This window comes from Gekko japonicus, unplaced genomic scaffold, assembly GCF_001447785.1.
Source record: "Gekko japonicus isolate JY-2015 unplaced genomic scaffold, Gekko_japonicus_V1.1 scaffold1339, whole genome shotgun sequence".
In the NCBI taxonomy this organism is placed as follows: Eukaryota; Metazoa; Chordata; class Lepidosauria; order Squamata; family Gekkonidae; genus Gekko; species Gekko japonicus.
The window spans coordinates 434,631-455,769 of NW_015161992.1; the positions used below are offsets into that span (position 1 = coordinate 434,631).

Sequence of the window (21,139 nt, forward strand, 5' to 3'; positions counted from 1 at the left end):
ACCCAGGGAAACAAGGAGGGAGAGGGGGGGGGGTGAAGGAAACTACACAGGAACCAGAATGACAATGGCAGCTAGCTGACATGCAGCAATTGACTCTACTCTACAAGAGTTGGACAAGAGCATTAAAGCGTCTTGAGCGCTAGGCGTCTCATCCTCTGCAAGGCGACAATACCGCCCCCGCACCTGGTCCAGGTCCTGGCAGAGACGTACCCCAACTCATCAGTCTCCAGACACAAGATGGAGACCGAGAACGTCTTTGGGAGGCCAAAAACCCACCTAACAAAAGCCAAAGTTCGGTACTGGACAACAAGCTTCCCACAGCAAACAGCCCAAGCCCTCCAGGCAGGGTTTTTGACTTTCCTGTCGCCAAATCAGCTCATACCTGTCTCTTTCCTTTTATCCATGCCTGGTGTCTCATCACCTCAGATGTGGGTCCTTTCCATCTTGACCCGAGGTTACAAAATTCAGTTCCATCAGAACCCCAACACTCCGGTCATCGTCTCCACCCCCCTTCCCCACCTCTCCTCAAGGAGGTGTCCGTCCTTCTGCAGAAGGGAGCCATCAAGAGTGTACCACCACACCTCCAAGGGATGGGATTTTACTCCCGATACTTCACAGTCCCAAAGAGAGACGGAGGCGTTCGATCCATATTAGATCACAGGGAACTGAACCGTTTTGTGATCTACCACCGCTTCCGTATGGTCTCCCTACAACAGGTCATGCCACTGCTTCGCAGACACATTTGGATGGCCACCCTAGACCTCCAAGACGCATATTTCCACCTCACTATCCACGCTTTCACCGTCAATACCTACGCTTTGCAATTGGCCAACACCACTATCACTATACGGCCCTTCCATTCGGCCTTTCCAGTACCCCAAGAGTCTTCACGAAGACCATGATTGTAGTTGCAGCTTTCCTACATCTCCAAGGGGTGTTGGTCTACCCATCCATAGATGATTGGCTTCTGGTGGCTCCTTCACAACAAGCCCTGATCTCGAACATAACAGAAACTCTGGCACTACTGGACGACCTGGGCCTAAGGGTCAATCAACAAAAGTCTCACCTGTGTCCTGTCCAGCGAATACATCGGCGCTATCCTGGACTCAAACACATGCATGGCTTACCTACCTCCAGACAGGGCCGCAGACATCATTTCCCTAGCCACCATCGTCCGTACCCAACCCTCCGTCACCGCCTTCTAAATCCAGAGGCTGCTCGGTCTCATGGCTGTGACTACATCGGTTCTCATCTTTGCAAGACTCAAAATGCGTCCCTTACAACTATGGTTCATTCGCAACTACGACCTGTCAAAGAACGCGCACACTGTCGTCCTATCCCCTTAGTCCAGCATACAGGACTCTTTACTTTGGTGGACTGTCCCTTCGAATATCCTTCAGGGAGCGCCCTTCCACCCTCTGTCACCCGAGGTCACCATCACGACTGATGCTTCCCTGACAGGTTGGGGTGCACACTCCATGGGCTTTTCTGTAGGAGACAAGTGGAACACACATATGAGGAACTGACACATAAACTTCCTTGAACTCCTGGCCATACAATACGCTGTAACCAGTTTCCTCCCCTTAATCAAGGGAAAATGTGTCACGGTCCTAAGAGACAACACCAGAGTGGTATCCTACATCAACAGACAGGGAGGCACTGTCTCTCTACGCCTTTGCACCCTGGCAATCAATTTGTGGGAGTTTTGTATCACCAACGGTATATTCCTTGTGGCCACTCACATCCCGGGGCGCATGAACATGGAGGCAGACCATCTAAGTCGAGCAGGACTCTGCCTTCATGAGTGGGGGATGAACTCAATATACCTCCTCCCACTCTTCCACAGGTGGGGAGCTCCCCAAGTCGACATTTTTGCAACAAGGAACAACAAAAAGTGTCCTTTGTTCTGCAGTCGGGGAGGCAACGACCCACAATCTCTGGGAGACAGCCACCTTTATCCTTAGTCCTCGACACATCTTTACCTGTTCCCCCCTTACCTCTGCTTCTGAGAGTGGTCCGCAAAATACTCAAGGACAATGCCAATTGTATCCTAATAACACCATGGTGGCCAAGACAACTTTGGTTTTCAACGGTCCTCGAGTTATCCTGGGGGATATACCATCAGTTCCCCCCGGCCCCGGACCTACTCCTACTCTCAGACTCCCCCGTCCTACATCACAACATACCTCCGTTGAAACTGATGGCATGGCAGATAACATTGCAGGTTTCTCCTTACGTGTAGTGAACGTCCTTTTAAATTCCAGGAAGCCTACTACTCGGAAGTCCTACGACTATAAATGGAGAAGATTCTGTTCTTTTCTGGGTGATGACGCCCCTCGAGCCACCTCAGCTGGCCTCGAAACAGTTTTCCATTTCCTACTATCCTTAGTTGACTTGGGACTTTCCCACTCTTCCTTAAGGGTTTACTTAGCCGCTCTGTCGGCTTTTCATGTTCCAGTTGACGGATGTACTCTGTTTGCACATCCAATTTCCAAACGTTTTTTAAAAGGTTTGCTTCACCTTTACCCTCCTGTCAAAACTCCAGCCGCTCCATGGGACCTTCCTCTAGTTCTATGCCAGCTCACGAGGAAGCACTTCGAACCACTTGCGACATGCAAACTTAAACTCCTAGCGTGGAAAACGGCCTTTTTAATCTCAATTACCTCGGCCAGGCGAGTGGGAGAAATATTGGCTTTCTGGCACGATACACCTTACCAGTCCTTTCTGCCAGATGGAGTCCGCCTCGTCCTGGACATCTCCTTCCTGCGGAAGGTGGTGTCAGAGTTCCACCTGCAGGTGGAGGTCTTCCTCCCTGACTTCTTCCCAAACCCAACATCAGCGGAAGACAAACTACTCCACACCTTGGACGTGAAGCGGGCTCTCCTGTTCTATCTCAACAGAACGTGCCCAACTAGACGAGAATCACAACTATTCGTCTCATACGCTTCACCACGTCTGGGCATTCACATCACGGCCCAGCGCCTGTCAAAATGGATTGTAGGTCTAATCCATCTATGTTACCTACTCACCAAACAGCCATTATCTGGCCCTATCAGGGCTCATTCTACCAGAGCTCTTGTGACTTCCACTGCCTTCTTCCAGGGAGTACCACTGCAAGACATATGCAAAGCCGCTATGTAGACCACGCCTAACACCTTCATCAGGCACTATGCCCTAGACGTCCGTACCAACACCGGTAACAACATGGGACGTCAAATTCTGTCTTTGGCTACGCATTAAAAGACCTGCCAGCACCCTCTTCCAGGTAGGCTACTGCTCCCTAATCTCCCATTGGTGTGAAGCACAGAGACCACGACGAAGATAAGCAGGTTGCTTACCAGTAACTGGTGATCTTTGAGTGGTCATCTGTGCATTCACACCACCCGCCCTCCTTCCCCGCTGCTGTCAGCTTCTACAATTTTGAATAGGGGTTGATTTGCGGCAGTTTGTAGGAACTGGCGAGATGTCCGCACCCACCCCCTCTGGGTATGCACGGTGGGGTTCCTGCGCGTGCCTGGGGGACTGGGAGTGAAAATCCGTTAAAAGAGCTTGCTACAGCACCAATCGATCCAGCGCGTGCGCACTAGATCCCATTGGTGTGAATGCACAGATGACCACTCGAAGATCATCAGTTACTGGTAAGCAACCTGCTTTTAAATAAAGGCCTCACCAAGCTGACCTTATCTAGAGCCACCAGAATCCCTGTCTGAAAACAAAAATGTTTTTTCCCACCCTTCTTAAGCTGAGGCTGATTCAGCACCTCACATCCAGTGGAAGTTCCATGGGCTCTGATTGGCTGACAATCACATGGGTTTGCATGAGGCCAAAATCACAAGGATTGGTCCAGAGCCCTGGAGGAAACAGAAAAATAGAGCTGGAAGGGATCCCATCTAGTCTTGCACAATGCAAGAAATTCACAGCTACCTCCCCCCACTACCCCAGTGAGTGCTCAGAGGAAGGCAAAAAAACCTCCACGGTCCCTGAGCCAATCTAGCCTGCAGGAGAATTCCTTCCTGATCCCAAAGTGGCAATCAACTGTCAGGATCCTGATTTAAATTAAATCTTGATTTAATTTCAACCTATTGGCTCTGGACTGACCTTTTGGGGCAACAGACAACAACTCCACTGCATCCTCTATATGACAGCCCTTCAAATACTTGAAGGTGGTTATCATATCACCTCTCAGTCAGAGTTCTTCCCCCCCCATAATACATTTTATTGGGTTTTTTTAAGAGGAGGGAAGGGGGGGAAAGGGTAAAAAAAAGGGAAAGGGGTACAAAAGAAAAAATGGTGCTTACAGTAGTTTCTACATATTCTGTTACATTGTAATAATATTTCTACTTCTACAGTTTGGTCATTCTTCATATTAAATCTAGTCCCTTAATTCCATACATCTGCAAAATATCGAGTTAGTGTCTTTACATCATAAAAGTATTCTGTAACTTCTTATTAACCTAGTATATTTTACTTTCTTATCTATGGATTCTCTTAATCAAACCTCTTATATTGCTTAGTCAATCTCTACACATCTATTTATAAATCCTTAATCTTCTACTACATAATTAGCTACTCCAAAGTTTTTCTAAATGTCTAATATGAACTAATTTCCCATTTCTAATGTTGATTATGTTTATCTTTAAAGCTTTCTGAAACAGTGCATGCTTACCACTCTAAAACCTAAGCATTCTAAAAATTAAATATTCACCTTAAAAATAACAGTTTTAATACTAAAATTCAACTTCACATTTCTTATACAAATTGCCATAAAAATACTAATAATATTTTTGATACAGCCATGCTAAATTCCATATAATTATTACTATTATTTGTTTTTAAATCACATATTGTTTTTAAGCTTTTACACTTCTCCTTGCTTTAGCCATTCCACCTTAAATCGTTCTCCCTCACCTCCCTTTTCTCTCCTTCTTTCCAGCCTTTTATTTTCTATAGTTGAGGATTGTTCCTAAATAGTTTCAATGTGGGAGTAAGACTCTTTACCTTTTACTAAATTCAGCTTCACCTTTCTTATAAAAACTTCCATATAAGTGCTTGTAATGTATCCAGTCCAGACAAGTCCAGAGACAAACGTCGAGCTTCGCTCCAAGAGACAATGGACTATGTGGATCCTAGCCCGCTCCAATCAGGGGGCTAGGTTCCCGGCCGAGAGCCTATGGGACTCTCGGCCACTGTAAATAACCTATAGGGAAGTAGGGGTTTTGGGTGGTGGTTTCTCGTGGGATATAAGCCGGCCTGTGAGCAGTGTTCCCTCTAAGCTGAGTTAGTGTGAGCCAGCTCACCATTTTTTAGCCTCCGGCTCACCCATTTTTGTCTCCGCTCAGGAACGATGGCTCCAGAGCAAACTAATTGATGCAGTCGCCAAATCGCTCGCTCACAACTTTATTGCCAGTAGCTCACAAAGTAGAATTTTTGCTCACAAGACTCCACAGCTTAGAGGGAACATTGCCTGTGAGCCGGCCAAAGTTGTCTTGTTCTGGATAGAATAAAGTACGCTTTGCTGAAATTACTCTCCGTTTGCGTACTTTTCAGTGCTAATAATACTTATCTTTAAGATACATACAAATCTCTTATATCACATATTTCATCCACTTTTAAGTTTAGTCATATTAAATCATTTTACATGGTTTTACACTTCTCTACAATTGAATATAAAATTATCTTGTGAAATCTATTTCTTTGTCTTAAGTTTCATATCCTTAATTCCATTTTAACTATCATTTAACCTGTTATAGCTATTCCACCTTAAAAAATTCTCCCTCCTTCACTTTTACACTACAACTAAAATTCTAGATAATATCTTGTTTATAATATATATTTCTGTTAAAAAAATTTAATTTCAGTTTCTCTTGTATTTTAGTCTCATTAAGTTCTGTTTTAAATTATACTCAGCCTACTATAGTCATTCCACCTTAAAGAGTTCCCCCCTTCTTATTTTTTTCCTCTTATATTCCCATCTTCTTTTCTTTTGGGGCTGTAAATTGCTCCTATAGTCTTCTGCTGTGGGGTCGAAATTCTCTCCATGCTGGCCTGTTGCACCCAAACAAAGAATATTAAGTGTATTTCGGATTCTTTCCGAGTTGTTCCTTCTGTTATGTTGTGATCTTCTTTCTTTAAACAGGAATGCATCTGTGTTCTCCATTTTCACATTAGAGAGATTGTTCTCTAAGATTTTTTCCTCTTCAAAAAACAGCTCTTTGTTCATATCTTTTGGCTTATTTGAAGGTTTGTTTAAAGGTTGTTCCAACAGACTTTCTTCTTGGTAGAATTTGCATAAAGCCTTTTGCATATGCTCAATCCAAAAACACAGTCTATTTTGCACAGGAAGCAAAGCTGCAGCAAAGATGTTGTTAAATATTTCTGTTATCTCTTGGAGATCCATTTCTATAAATCAGTTTAGGCAGGTAGACAATTAAGCAAAGAGGTAGACCATCGATTAGTTCCGATAATCCATCCTTCAGTTTGCAATCTAAATTATAGTCCTTTTGATGTTGTTTCCTTTAGCTTGAGACCCGCTCCCAGAAGAGGGGGGAGGGAAAAACTATATGAGTGTTCCCCTCCTCCGCTTTTTTTCTTTCTGAACTGTTTTGCAGTCTGGTTGAATGCTACAGTTCTATTCCAAAATACGTTTCATATATGTGCTAAGAAAAAGGATCTTGCTTGTTAGATGTCTTCTTGTATTTGTTGTAGAAAGTGATTTATTTGTAGAAATAAGCTTAGTTTTGATTCTCACAAAGTCCGGCAGACACAGCTTGGAAGCCAATATGGTGATTGCTGGCTGGGGCATTGAGACGGACAAAAGACTCCAGAACCCAGCAGCTGCTGGAATCTGGAACTTTGTCAGTTCTCCTGCTTCAGAGACCCCTCTCCTGAGGCCCCCCTAGGAGTTTGGACAAACCAAACTCCCCCACACCGTGCAATCTGAATGGCTGCTGGAGCAGTGCTCCGCAGCTCCACTTGATTGTGCTGTGCTGAAACCGGAACCTTTTTCCAGATCCACCTCTCAGTCAGACTTCTGATGATGATTGCCACAGGGGTCTTTCACATCACATACAACCTAGTCCTTGTAAGTAGAGATGCCAGGGACTGAAGCTGGGACCTTCTGTATGCAAAGCAGATGCTCTGCCACTAAGCACTGGCCCTGTCCTACTGGTGGCAATCAGAAAAGCAGAGTTATTGATGCAAGTGTATGTCCCATAAGATCAATATAAAGTGTGTGTATTTTAAGAAAATGAATACATCCACTGTGGTGGACAGAGGAAAAGAACAGAGGGGGAAAAGTGGTATCGCTGCTTTGTGACCCCCCTCCCCAAACCCAATAGCCTACTCAGAAATCCAAAGCCAGCCAAGCTATGCAAAAACTGCTGAACTGGCAAGGTTTGGTGCTCCCAAATCAGATAGAGCTTGGAAAGCTTTGGTGCTCCCAGATCAGATAGAGCCTTGAGGTTTGTGGGTCACCACAGAAAATATATATAACTGAAGAAGGATTGTTATGTTGGGTGACTGGATGCATAGGAGACAAAGGCTCCTGTCCCTTCAAAGTGTGTATAGAAGAGGCCAAGCCTCTCAGTCACCTATTCAGGGAGGGAACAACGTTTAAAAATCTCTCTGTCACTCTGCATGTATATCTTTCCAAACACATAAGACCAATTCTGGCCCACCTGCATTGGCTGCCTGTATGCTTCCGGTCCCAATTCAAGGTGCTTCAAAGCCCTAAATGGCTTGGGACCACAATACCTGTCAGAACACCTCTCCCAGCCTCAATCCACCCAGACACTGTGCAGAGCTGGCTCAGAGGGTGGCAACTTAGGGGGAGGGCCTTTTTGGAAGGAGCCCCTCGTCTTTGGAACAACCTCCCTGCTGCAGCCTGCCTAGTGCCTAATCTGCACCAGGTTATTGTTGGGGAAAATGGCAAAATACTTAGATATTTAGAGGTTGCAATGGATCTTTGCTTCACTGGAGAGGAGGCATTTCTTTTTGTGTAAAAATCTTTATTTCTAAGGGAAGGATACACAGGAAAAGCTACAAAATAAAAGACCTAAGGCTACATCTCTACAGCTTTACAGAACAGACTGACTTCACGGTCTCACAACAGCAACTGTAATGGAGATTCTTCTTCTTCTTGACCCCTAGAAGGAAATCACCTGAATACATTAACCAATGATTGTGAGTAAACAGACTTAGATTTCCCGGGCTATCTTCCCATTGGCTCTGAGCCAGGTTTCCCTTCCAGGTCAGTCTAAACAATAGTGCACAAGGTAAACAGATTAACCCTATAATGACTGAATTAGACCTTGCAACACACACGTATTTCCAACACCCCTTCTCAGGGCATAACATGTAAATCATTATCCATGCATAATTCACTATTCACTTTAACATTTGGATCAACCATATTCAACATTTTACAAAGACATTCAAATTTTTCTTTAGTCAGTGGCTTAGTCAAAATGTCAGCCACCATTTCCTCTGTGCGACAACGTTCAATCTCTATTAGCCCCTTTTGGTACAAATCTTTCACAAGCGCACACTTAATACCAATAGATCTACTTCTTGCTGTGGTGCTTTCTCCCTTACAGATAGTAATACAAGCCTGATTGTCCTCAAACATAAGTACAAGTACAGGTTGTCTACTGCAGGCACTTGCTGCTGAAACACACTCAGCTTCTGCTGTAGACTGCACCACAACAGTTTGTTTTCTACTAGTTCAGTCTATTAGTCCATCTCCATAGAAGAATAGATATCCGCTTGTTGACTTGAAATTGTTCAATTCTTCTCCCCAGCTGGCGTCCATATGACTAGTCTGGGCCCTTCATATGGTGCAATTTTCAGTTTTAAGTCCATTGTTCTTTTCAGATACCTTGCTAGTTTCTTTATTGCACTCCAATCATGATGGTTAGGCGAACTCACTTTTCTGCATAAGATGCCAACTGCTGCTGTGATGCCAGGCCTTGTGGTTTTGCTCAAGTAGAGAAGTTTTCCAACTGCTTCTCTGTATTCTCCAATGTCTTTGAGAGGTGTTCCATTCTTTTCCTTTAGATATGCAGGTTCAAGTGGTATGGATGATGCTTTGCAGTTTTTCATACCAACAAATTCTATAAAGTCCATAATTTTTTGTTTCTGGCATAGAAGAAAAGGTTCCATCCTCGAGTCTTTCAACTAGTATTCCGAGGTAGTGTTTTATGTCTCCAAGCTGCTTGACTTCTACTTCCTTGTTCAGTTCATCAGCTATTTCTTTAATATCCTCTCTGTTTTGACAAGACACAATCAAGTCGTCAGTGTAAACAAGAACATACTAGTATTGTCCATTTTTAATTCCAGTGTACAGGCAAGGTCCTGTAACTTTTTCATACCAAGCCTTTGCTCCTTGTTTTAGTCCATAGAGTCCTTTGTTGAGTCTGTAAACATAATTTTCTTGTCCTTCAACTTTGAAGTCCTTTGACTAAGGACTCTGACAAAGTGTCAGGAATCTTCATCCCTCGACCCACATCTCTCAAGCTGAGATGAGCGACAGCGAGGAGACCAACATCCCGGTTTCGGGTGGGGAGGATACTCTAGTCCCTCTTGGGGAGCCGAGCACTATGTCTGCCATGACAGCTTCCCTCCTGCTGAGTGTGGGGATGGAGGGGGCTGACCCTCTACTGGAGCCCTTTGGATAAACACAACGGGCTCCAGAGTGACTACAAGGTTGAAGGGGCCACGCTGGGGATGGTTCAGCGTGGATACTCATGAAACCTGGACTCTTGCTTCCCCTTCGGGGCCACAATGTGAAAGTCGTTACAATCTGGCTCCATGGGAGATGAGCTATGAAATGGAGGATGGTGGTGCTACCGAGAGGGGCAAGGAGGCCGAGGAGTTTGTAGGCACACGGCTGGAGTTACTTGAGTGGCGCTACGATAAACTCATGCAGATGATCGAGGAGTCATTCCAGAATCTGCTGGGGATGGTGACGGAAGTGGTGCAGCGGGAAGTACAGTGCCGGGTACTGGCGCAACCAGCGCGCCCTGCTCAGATGCCGCCACGGGTCCTGCCTGCCCAAGCTGACAATCCCCCTCTGGGGAATGTGGGGCCAGCACAACCAGGCCAGGAAGTGCACCGCCCTATGGAGCCGTTGGACGCCACTTTTGATGGGACCCCCAAGAAGCTGGCGTTCTTTGTGGTATGTGCCCAGAAGTTCATCGTGAACTGGGGCCACCTGTTTCCTGATGAAGAACGCTGGGTGGACTATATAGCATCCCGGTTGAGGGATGAGGCAGCCAACTGGTATGTGAGTCTGCACAATGCTGATGGACCGGAACTCTAGTTGGCTGTCCGAGCTCAATATGAAGACCCGAATGCTGGTGAGCAAGCTCGGGCTTACTTACGCACCTTCAAGCAAGAGAAACGGTCGGTGCGGGAGTATACTGAGGAGTTTTAAGCACCAGGCGGCTAAGATCCAGGGTTGGCCCGATGGAGTGATGGCTAAGCAATACCGCCTGGGTCTGCACCCCGAGATCCAGGAGACGGTCCTTCACAGTGTCCTCCCTGTGTCTCCGAATGCCTGGATGCGCAAAGCAGCAGATGCTGAGAGCCGCTTGAGAACCATCAGGATCGACAATGCTGCAACTGTGGGTAAGACTGTCTTGATGTCCCTGAAACCCAAGACCCCTCTGAAGCAGAAGGAGGGGGTGCAGGAGCAGCGGATGAAACAAGGGCTCAGCCTGAAATGTGGTGAGGGAGGCCACTTTGCCGCAACCTGCCCGGGATCGAGAACCCAGGGAGCCGTGCGGAAGGGACCGGAGGAGAAACGGGCTGACACCCCAACGAAGAAGCCATCCACCCGTCCCAGGACCCAGAGAGCACTACAAGCAAGTGTCCCCGAGGAGGATCCCAACTCATCCAGTGAAAAAGAGGACCAACCGGCAGGAAAAGGCCAGGGCCTGCAGTGAGCAGCGCTGAACAGCAGGTCCTGAACCCCGAGACGCCTAAAACGGTGAGCGGATACCCCTCCCTCTTTTTTGTGACTGTGACTCTTCTGAATCCAGAGTTAGGTACCCACATACAGGTACCAGCTCTGATAGACTTGGGGTGTGGTCGAGACTTAATCAACCCTTTGCTAGTCATGGGGTTTGGGGTGAAAGTTGTCTGACTCCCGGAGCCCATTGTGTTTACCCAAATGGATGGGGCAGCTTTGGAGGAAACCCTAGGAACAGTATATTGGGGAGCAATTTGGGTTGTAGTGGAGAGGGGGGGGCAAGAAAGTCATGTTGTGTGGGCAAAAATGCTTGTGTTCATGGAATTGTTCTTGTAGATTCCAACCTATGCAATTTGGTTGTCATTGCTACTGCTGGCTGACTTTCAAGCTGTTTTTTGTGTTGTGTACTATGGGTTGGTTTTAATTTTGTTTTTATGTTGATTTCTTGATTGTCATCTGCCTTAGATCCCAAGTAAGGAGAGAGGCAGCAAAGAATATTTTACACAAACATACTAAATTTCAGGCAAGTTTATTATAATGGCATTCTTTTATCCAGCGTCCTTATTAATTGTTTTTTTTGCCATGAGTTTGTTGTCTTAAGATCTTGAAATCACCTCAATGGCCTTGCTCAAGGATTCCTGATAAACTGATTTTGCATTTGATTAGTACATATTCATTCATGTCCTGCTTTTCATTTGGTTTGGCTCCCAAAGTGGCTTAGTGGCTTACAACTCAAATCTATTATATTTTTAATTAAAACAGGTTGCTAAGATGCAGAGTTCCATTTTTGTGTGTGTGTTTTGCTCAATAAAATACGCATCACCAAATGCCACTGCTGGGTAAAATACTGAGAAACTAGGACTGCCAGTCAATAGGGAGAGGAGCATCCCAGATGCTGGTGGCTTAGGTAGCTGGACTTTGTGTTGTCCCTGCCTGGAATTGCAGATCAATGAAAATAACTTGGACAGCAGAGTTCTGTCATAGCAAAGGGAATATGGATCATCTTCTTGGAGTGTGCTTAAATGTAAAACTTAGTTGAGTAAAAGGACTGTATGAAATACTTACCGATAGTTTGTAGAATACAAATTGCTATAAAATAAAACAAAAGGAATCCACTAAAAAAAAAAATGAAGGACCCTTGTAAGTACGAGACGGTGCCTTTATGGGTGGGGGCAGGAGCGCACTTGGAGCATCGGCCCTTTGTCATCACGTCAGCCACTCCTTTCCCTATGGTGCTGGGCAGCCCATGGCTTCATGACTATGACCCTTATATTCTGTGGGACGAGGGGGTAATTACGTTTATCTCACCAAAATGCTAAAAGCATGTATGGGAGGGACTGTGGGGGGCTCCCAATGAACCAGTGAGAGCTTGACTAGCCATTGAGGAGCTGACCTCCATTCCCCTGGAGTACCGAGACTTGGCACGGGTGTTTGAAGAAGAGACGGCGGACGAATTGCCACCTCACAGACACTCAGATTGTGCTATTGAGTTTATTCCGGGCCAGAAGTTTCCCAAAGGGAAACTGTATGCTATGAGTCCATGGGAAAAGGAGGAACTGCATAAATTTATTGTCAAAAACTTGGCCCAAGGTTTTATTTGCCCCACATCCTCCCCATTTGCTGCCCCAGTATTGTTCCAGAAAAAAAGGACAGTGGGTTAAGGTTATGTATGGACTATAGGGGGTTGAATGGTGTGTCTACCACTAATGCATACCCCCTACCCCTCATGAAGGATCTCCTGGCTGAAGCGGCCAAGGGGAAGATCTTCTTGAAACTCAGCCTCAGGGATGCCTATTTCAGGGTCTGCATAAAGGAAAGGTATGAATATAAGATGGCATTTAACACCCCATTGGGGCAATTCGAATATCAAATAATGCCTTTCGGACTCCAAGGGGCTCCAGGGGTCTTTATGAACCTAATCAATGAAGTGTTACACAAGCATTTGTTCAAAGGGGTCATTGTTTATCTAGATGATATCTTGATTTATTCCCCTGATAAACCTTCTCATGTGAAGTTGGTGCGGGAGGTCCTGCACACATTACACAAGCACAAACTGTTTGTCAAAGTGTGACTTCCATTGTACTGAGATAGACTTCCTGGGGTACCACATTTCCCCTAGGGGGTTGGAGGTGGATCTGGCCAAGGTCCGGGATGTTGTGGGGTGGGAACCTCCTTGGACCCGGAGGCAGTTCCAAGGATTTCTCGGGTTTGCCAATTTCTACAGATCCTTCCTCCCAAATTTCACCCAAGTGAGCTTACGACTCATGGATTTCTTGCGGACTAAGGGGAAGGGGCCGGAAAGCCCCCACCCTGGGGCCAAACTGAACTGGACTAATACATGTCAAGAGGCATTTGAACGTCTTAAAGCCCTGTTCACATCCGAGCCCGTGCTGGCTCATCCAAACGAACTAAAAAAGTTCATCGTGCAAGTAGACGCCTCAGATGTTGTGATAGGTGGCACCAACTTGCAAGAAGGGGAGGATGGGAAACTACATCCCCTTGCGTACATCTCCCAAAAGTTTAACGACACTGAACGTAATTGGTTGGTTTGGGACAAGGAGGCGGGAGCTATCAAATTAGCGCTTTCTACATGGAGACACTGGTTGGAGGGTGCCAGGGTGCCATCTGAGGTGTGGACCGATCATAAAAACTTGGAAGTGATGCGCACGCCCCGCAATTTGAATGCTAAGCAGCTCTGATGGGTGGATTTGTTCAAGTTTAACTTCACCCTGCACTATTTCCCAGGGAAATCTAACTCCTTGGCTGATGCGTTATCCTGCCTCCCACAGCCTGACAGTCAAAGGGAGGGTGTGCTCGAATCTATGTTCATGCCCTCACAGTTGGGAGGGGTGTTGACAACACACAGCCAGGCGAAAACCCAACCCCCCAGAGCCATTGGACCTTTCTGATACTGATCATCTCGAGTTGCAGAAAGAGGGGGAGGTTGAAGAAAGGTCCAATGGCTGTTGGTACCGTCGCCACAAACTGTTCGTGCCTTCAGCGTTGAGGGGCAAAATAATATCCGTAGTGCACGGGAATAAACTAGTGGGGCACATGGGGTTTGTCAAATCGTTACATCTGCTACAGCACCAGTTTTGGTGGCCCGGAATGAGGAAGGATTTTTCCCTCTTTGTCAAATCCTGTCAAACCTGCGTTATGTGCAAAGCACATCCGGGGAAGCTGCCAGGTCTCCTACAACCCCTGCCCACCCCCGGTAGACCGTGGGAAGTTATCTCCATGGACGTCATCATAGATTTACCCCCTAGCAGGGGTAAAACAGTGATTTGGCGGGGGGGGGACTTGTCCAAGCAAGCGCATTTTATCCCATTTAAGATGCTCCCTACGGCTCGCCTTCTGGCTAAGGCTTTCCTTCAGCAGGTCTTCCGGTTACACACTATGCCCCAGAAGATAATCCTTGGTGCCTCTGTCAATTTTTCTTTACTGTTTTTACTGTTCTAATGTTCTTATGTTATCTTATATTACTTTTTATTTTTAATGTCTATTTATTGTATTTATTCTACTTTACTGGTTTATATTTGTTGTAAACTGCCCAGAGAGCTTTGGCTATGGGTGGTATAAAAATGAAACAAATAAATAATATGATAATAATATGCTGTAGGAAGGGAAAGAAGGGCTTCAGACTTCTCTCCCATGCCACTTTTGTCCACACGTGGAGCCTGAGGAAGGGGAAAACAGGTCCCCACCCCATATTTCTGCTGGTGAAAAGGGCACAGGAGGGAAGTCTGAAGCTCGTCCTTCCCCCTCCCAGAGTTTGGAACACCACAGCATGACAGAAGGATGTTTAAAGTTTAGTCCCTGCCTGAATGCGTGACTGAGAGTTGAGCTGGACACCCATGACCTTACTCATGTCATGTGTTTTGGCCCACACTAGGTACAGACCATGGAGGGAAAAGCTGCCCTGGTTGGATTTTTTCTTCAGGGTTATGGTTGGGTTACCATGGCAACTGCCCTTATTAGGAACATCACAAGTAGCGCATGCCCCAGTGCTGGGCTTCCACTATGCATGGATGCAATGTCTAGTGTAGTGGTTAAGTGCACGGACTCTAATCTGGGAGAACTGGGTTTGGTTCCCCACTCCTCCACTTGCACCTGCTGGATGACCTTGGGCAAGCCATAGTTCTGGCACAGCTGTTCTCGAAAAAGAGCAGTTTCTGTCAGAGCTCTCTCAGCCCCACCTACCTCACAGGGTGTCTGTTGTGGGGAGGGGAAGGAGTTTGTAAGCCAGAGATATGTTTCATCTATTTACCCCAGCTCCGGATCTTCTGACCCTATGTGGGACACAGCTCCTGTATCACGATGTTCCCTGCCTCAAGCTAACGGCTTGGAGGGTGCTTCCCTTGCCTTTTCTGATCGGGTAGCGAATGTCCTATTGAACTCCAGAAAACCAACTACTCGCAGGTCGTACTCATCTAAGTGGACCAAGTTTTGTTCGTTCCTGAACGGCACCAGTTCTTCGCCCGAAACCGTGGGTCTTACAAAAATATTTGATTTTCTGCTCTCTGTGGCAGACGCAGGTCTGAGAGTTTACCTGGCCACATTTTCTGCTCTCTGTGGCAGACGCAGGTTTATCCCATTCCTCTGAGAGTTTACCTGGCCGCATTATTGTCTTACCATGTTCAAGTTGATGGATGTTCTGTTTTTTCGCATCCACTTTCTAAACGTCTTTTGAGGGACCTCTTGCACCTCTATCCCCCAGTTAAATGTCTGATGGAACTTTGGGATCTTCCTCTGGTGTTACGCCAACTTACTAGAAAACCATTTGAACAGCTCGCCATGTGCAATCTCCACCTCCTGTCTTGGAAGACAGTCTTCTTAGTGGCCATTACTTCAGCTAGAAGAGTTGGTGAAATCTTTGCCTTTAGGCATGACCCTCCATATCTGCAGATCCTCCCAGATGGCATCCGTTTAGTCACGGATATTTCCTTTTTGGCTAAGGTAATATCGGAATTCTATCTTCAAGCGGAAGTCTTCCTCCTGGACTTCGTTCCAAACCCAACCACGCCTGAGGAACGCCTCCTTGCAAGTAGATAAATAGGTACCACTTCAATGGGAAGGTAACAGCATTCCGTGCACCTTGGTGTTTAGTCATGTCAGCCACATGACCACAGAAATGTCTTCGGACAGCGCTGGCTCTTTGGCTTTGAAACGGAGATGAGCACCGCAACCCTAGAGTCGGATTCGACTGGCTTTCGAGCAAGGGAACCATTACCTTTACTTTATTCTACCTGCAAAGGACGCGCCAGTCAAGACGTGATCCCCACTTATTCGTTTCATATGCGCCAGCCAGACTTGGGACTAAGATCACATCCCAGTGCCTGTCCAAGTGGATTGTCGAGCTCATCAGATTATGTTATGCTCTTGTCAAATGTCCTCTACCTGGCTCTCTACGAGCACATTCCACCAGGGCAGTGGCCACTTCGACTGCCTTTCTCAAGGGGTCTTCCCTCTCGGATATTTGTCTGGCTGCCACTTGGACCACGCCCAACACTTTTATTAAACACTATGTCCTCGATGTACGACGGTCTTTCCGTACTGAGCTGGGACAGCAAGTTCTATCGTCAGCTTTGCAGTAACTGCCTGCCAACTCCCTCCTCCAGGTAGGCCACTGCTTGCTACTCTCCCATCGGTGTGAAACACAGAGACCACGTCAAAGATAAACAGGTTGCTTACCTATACCTGATGATCTTCGAGTGGTCATCTGTGCATTCACACCACCTGCCCATCCTTCCCCACTGCTGGCAGGCTCTAGTTTCCTGAGTTTGTGGTGGTCATAAGGAACTGGCGGGATCTCCGCGCCCACCGCTTTGGGCATGTGTGGTTGGGGCTCCTGCACATGCTGGAGGCTTGGGCGCAAAAATCCATTGAGCTTGCTACAATACCGATCAGTTCAGCGTCAGCGCACTAAACCCATCGGTGTGAATGCACAGATGACCACTCGAAGATAATCAGTTACAGGTAAGCAACCTGTTTTTCTGGCACAGCTGTTCTCGAAAAAGAGCAGTTTCTGTCAGAGCTCTCTCAGCCCCACCTACTTCACAGGGTGTCCGTTGTCGGGAGGGGGAGGGAAAGGAGTTTGTAAGCCGCTCTGAGACTCCCTTGGGTAGTGAAGGGCGGGGGATAAATCCAATCTCTTCTCTCTTCTTCTTCTTGAAAATCTCTGGAATTATCGGAAGTTAAATGTGCACAAGTGAACCAACCCTGAGATGTGAGTCTTGCATTCATTCTTTGATAGGGTCTGACCCTTGCTATCCTATAAGAGTTGGGTATAAGAGGGAGTTGTATGTATGGATGTAATGTCTGAAAAGGACTCTTAAGATCGAAAGATGAGGTGCTTGTGCGATTGAGCCTCAGATGGAATGTGGTCTCCTCAACTGCAACCCTTTCCAACAGAATCAATTCACACATGAAGCTGCCAGTCAGCAATGAAGAGTAATACATTGGGGGGGGGGATCTAGTAATCTACATAGGCCCCAGTCACATTGGGGGAAATAGGTGCAGCCAAAGTGCGGCTTTTTTGAGCTGCACCAAAAAAGACACGCGGCGGCGGGATCAGACAGATCTCCCCAGCCGCCGCGCAGGTCCTCCCCGGCATGATCAGATGCTTGGAGGAAGCCACAGACCGGAGAGCGAGGCCAGCCCATTGTGCATGCATGTGCATGCGCAGTTCGGCAGGACCTCGCATGCTGCGGGAGAGACGGGCACGCTGGCGATCAAATGCCCGTCCCTGCAGTGGATTTTCAGGTAGGTAGTAGTGTTTTCTAGGGTGTGTTTTTTTTATGCGCAGTTTTGCCCAGAAAGGGCGGATCGGGGACAGGTGCATGATGCTTCCCAGATGTTGTGGTGTGATCGTGCCCGCTTGATGCGTCCCCGATCTGTCCCTCTTGTGGGGCAAATCCTCCTGTGTAACCAGGGCCATACTTATGTAAATAGGCCCACAAGATCTATAAACTGCATAGCAATAACAGCAGGGTTTTCACTGTTTTCTCTTAAAGGACCTACTTTGGAAAGGAATATGAAGTCGTTTGTCACACCTACTTGGACTCTCACAAAGCTGAAGAAGATAAAAATTACTGGATTGTTGTTATGGGGAACCCCAGTGACGAATCAACCACAATGTTTGATAGACCTCAGCCTCCTTCAGAGGCGACTCGAGAGAAAAGCAGTAAAGTCCAAACATAGACTTAACTGCCTAACCTTCAATTTGTCCCCCCTTTTGTTAGTGCTTTGGTTAAAAATGAAAACATGGATGGAAGTCAGGATTCTAAGGGAAATTCATGCTCTCTTTATTCTAAACATGCACAGGAAGGTATTTCTAAATATGTACTGAAGAATATCTCTAAACAGAAAAGAAAACATAATTGTTCCATCATATTTTTTAAAAAATGAGTGGAGTTGCAATACACTGTCAGTAAACAAATTCATAGCCTTTTTTTTTTTAAGTATTTGAATAATCTTTGCATTGATCACTGTTTTGGCCACTAGGCCGCACCATCTTTTTAAAGGAAATTTCAAGTGACATTAGGAGAGAGGCATATAATTATAATGTAATCTAAGGGTAGAACTATTGCATTAAACTGGCAAACACACACTTCTGAAAGATGCATCTGCCAAGGTAGGGTCAATACAGGGGCCATCTTTTGCATAGGAGAATCTACAGGTGTAGGGATTTATTTAGCTATTTATACCCTGTTTTTCTCCCCAGTGGGGACCTCAAAGCAACAACATTCTTTTGCCCTCTTCCGTTTTATCACCTCAACAACAGCACTTAGGGAAGAGAGCATGAGTGGCCCGAGGTCATCCTGTGAGCTTCCATGACCAAGCAGGAAGCTCAGCTGGGAGAAAAACTGAAAGGAAAGGAAAATTTGCAGAGGAGAATCTCCAGCCATTAGGCAGACAGGCAGGTAGGTAAGCAGAAAGAAAGATTCTCTTCTATTTCCTCCACTACTGGGAAGGCTGTCATCCTGCAAGACAGGAAAAAAAACTGGTCACACCGACGTAATCAAAGTTTCACTCTAACACATTTGAATCTGGTCTGCTACAAGAGAGGCAACCATGTTCCCTGTACCAAGAAACACGTTTCAACCAGGGTGCTTGGCTCACTTTCCCCCTCAAGGCATTTTAAACCTCCTCAGCAGCTCCAGGCTCCTAAGGCAAACAGCACATGAGCAGGCAAAAGGGTTTTGCTTCCCAGACTTGCTGCCAAATGGATAATTTATGCACTGGAATCTCTGCTGCATGTTTGTGTATCATTGGGGGCTCGCCTCCTGACTTGCATCAAGAACTGCCACATGCAGAATGTCACAGCAGAGTCAGACCACCCTCAGAAGCAAATATGGAGTGTCTCTGCTTCTCAGGCTGGGTTGGTTGTCCCCTGTGAGTTCCAGTTCTGTGGGCAGAAACTGCATTATTCTGTTCCTAAATGCAAAATTGTGCAGAACAAGGATCGAGTGTAGAATTCTGTCACAACTACTGGGAAGATGCTGTCATGAGTTCCATGAAATACAGTAGCGGACAGTACACGGAGGCCCATCACCAGAGCTGACAACCCAGTAGCATTTTCATGGACCAACAAACAAAACTATGTTCTGTTAAATAACCTGTATTGAGGTCTACTCATACCCTAACAAGTCTGAAGCAACATTGTTCAGGAACAGTTTTGCCACTTAATGTGCTTTTTAGGCCACACACACACACACACACACACACAGAGAGAGAGAGAGAGAGAGAGAGAGAGAGAGAGAGAGAGAGAGAGAAAACAAACAAACTACTTAAAGTTCCCCAAGCTCGCAAAGCACTTTGAGGATTGCACACACAACCTTCTAAAAAGGGAAATTACACGTACCTCCACGTGCTACTTTCTCCTTTTCCTCTTTAGAAAGCATGCAACTTCAGATGCCGAGAACCATCTGAGTACTGAGAATTAAACCCCTCTTTTGTTTGCAGTATTTTCTAGAGGCCAAAAGGCGGTTGTGAAATTTTATCACCCAGTGTCACTGATTCTAAACATCAGGGAGGCAAAAAAACTTCCTACAAAGATTTGGCATAAACATGTTGAAAGATACACACACACACTCCTGCTTTTTATGAAATTCAATTATGACGATATGAGGACTGGATGTTTGCATTACAGACTGGTGTGTGCATGAGTGTGTTCGACCTTCCCCTGCAAGCAATTATTTTTTTCTGAACAAAGCACTCATTCATCATACACCACACATACTCCCCCTCCCACCCCAGCAGACAAAGTTGATTTATGCTGAACATTCAGCCTCTTACACAACACTGCAGTAGGCTGTTTCGTTTCAAGAGCTACATGTTATATTTAAAAAAACAAGTTGGGCTGAAAGCCGTTTTTGTTCCTTAACTTGTAACAACACTTTTTTTTTTGCAATCCAACAAAGCCCTGTTATGTACATCCAGTATGATGCTAATTCAGAATGGATGAGTTTTAAAAAACTGCTTTTTCTAGACATACTTATCAAATGATTTGCACTTTGGGTAGAACTAACTTTTCTTTTTGTTAACTGAGAAAACCACAGAAGTGTACTTTCCTGTGCAGCCTCCCCACCCTGGGTGTGCATGAGCTGCCATAGTTTTGCCAGATACACAACAGGACCCAAAAGACTGGTATGGAGGTGGGACAGGGGAGTCCTCAGCTTAGTGAAAGAGGTGGAGAATGTGAAGGAGGAGCTACTCTTACTCAATCAGAAATGGACCTCCTCTCCTACAAAATGTAACACTTCCAATGAAACAATACTCAGTAATTTAGGGTAATGAGGGGTCATTGCTTTATCGGGACATCTCTCTGGTGAAAACCTGAAGACAAAGGTAGGCATCTTATTTCTTGTTTGGCTCAGAATATGATAAATCTCACTTGCTTAGCTGGTATAATATGGTACCTCTTCAACTTCAGAACTGTTTAACTTCGACTTAAAGAAGGTATAGAAGTGAATCAGTATGTTCATCTTCAAAGTGGCACAAGAACCTTGCTTATTTTTTACTGCAACAGACCACAAAAGGCTCACAGAGGCTGGAAAACGCAGGGGGGAAGTGTGGCTATTTGCGCCGTCGCATTCTGATGTGCTGTTATGCGATCAGACGTGACGGCGGCTTCCCCGCAGCAAAGAGGACGATGGGGGAGGAAGCCAC

The 21,139-nt window shown here is 46.0% G+C and overlaps 2 protein-coding genes across 2 annotated transcripts in view; both read left to right on the forward strand.

Moving 5' to 3' along the window:
* Positions 1-18,169, forward strand: part of CFAP161 (cilia and flagella associated protein 161) — a 40,744-nt gene extending 22,575 nt beyond the window's left edge. Inside the window, exon 7 of the mRNA XM_015405391.1 lies at positions 17,983-18,169. Coding sequence (XP_015260877.1) covers positions 17,983-18,169 — 187 coding nt within the window. The remainder of the gene's footprint in view (positions 1-17,982) is intronic.
* A 2,598-nt stretch (positions 18,170-20,767) lies between these two features.
* The window catches only part of IL16 (interleukin 16), a 103,683-nt gene continuing 103,311 nt past the window's right edge, over positions 20,768-21,139 (forward strand). Inside the window, exon 1 of the mRNA XM_015405400.1 lies at positions 20,768-20,818. The gene's annotated coding sequence lies outside the window, so the exon portion shown is untranslated. The remainder of the gene's footprint in view (positions 20,819-21,139) is intronic.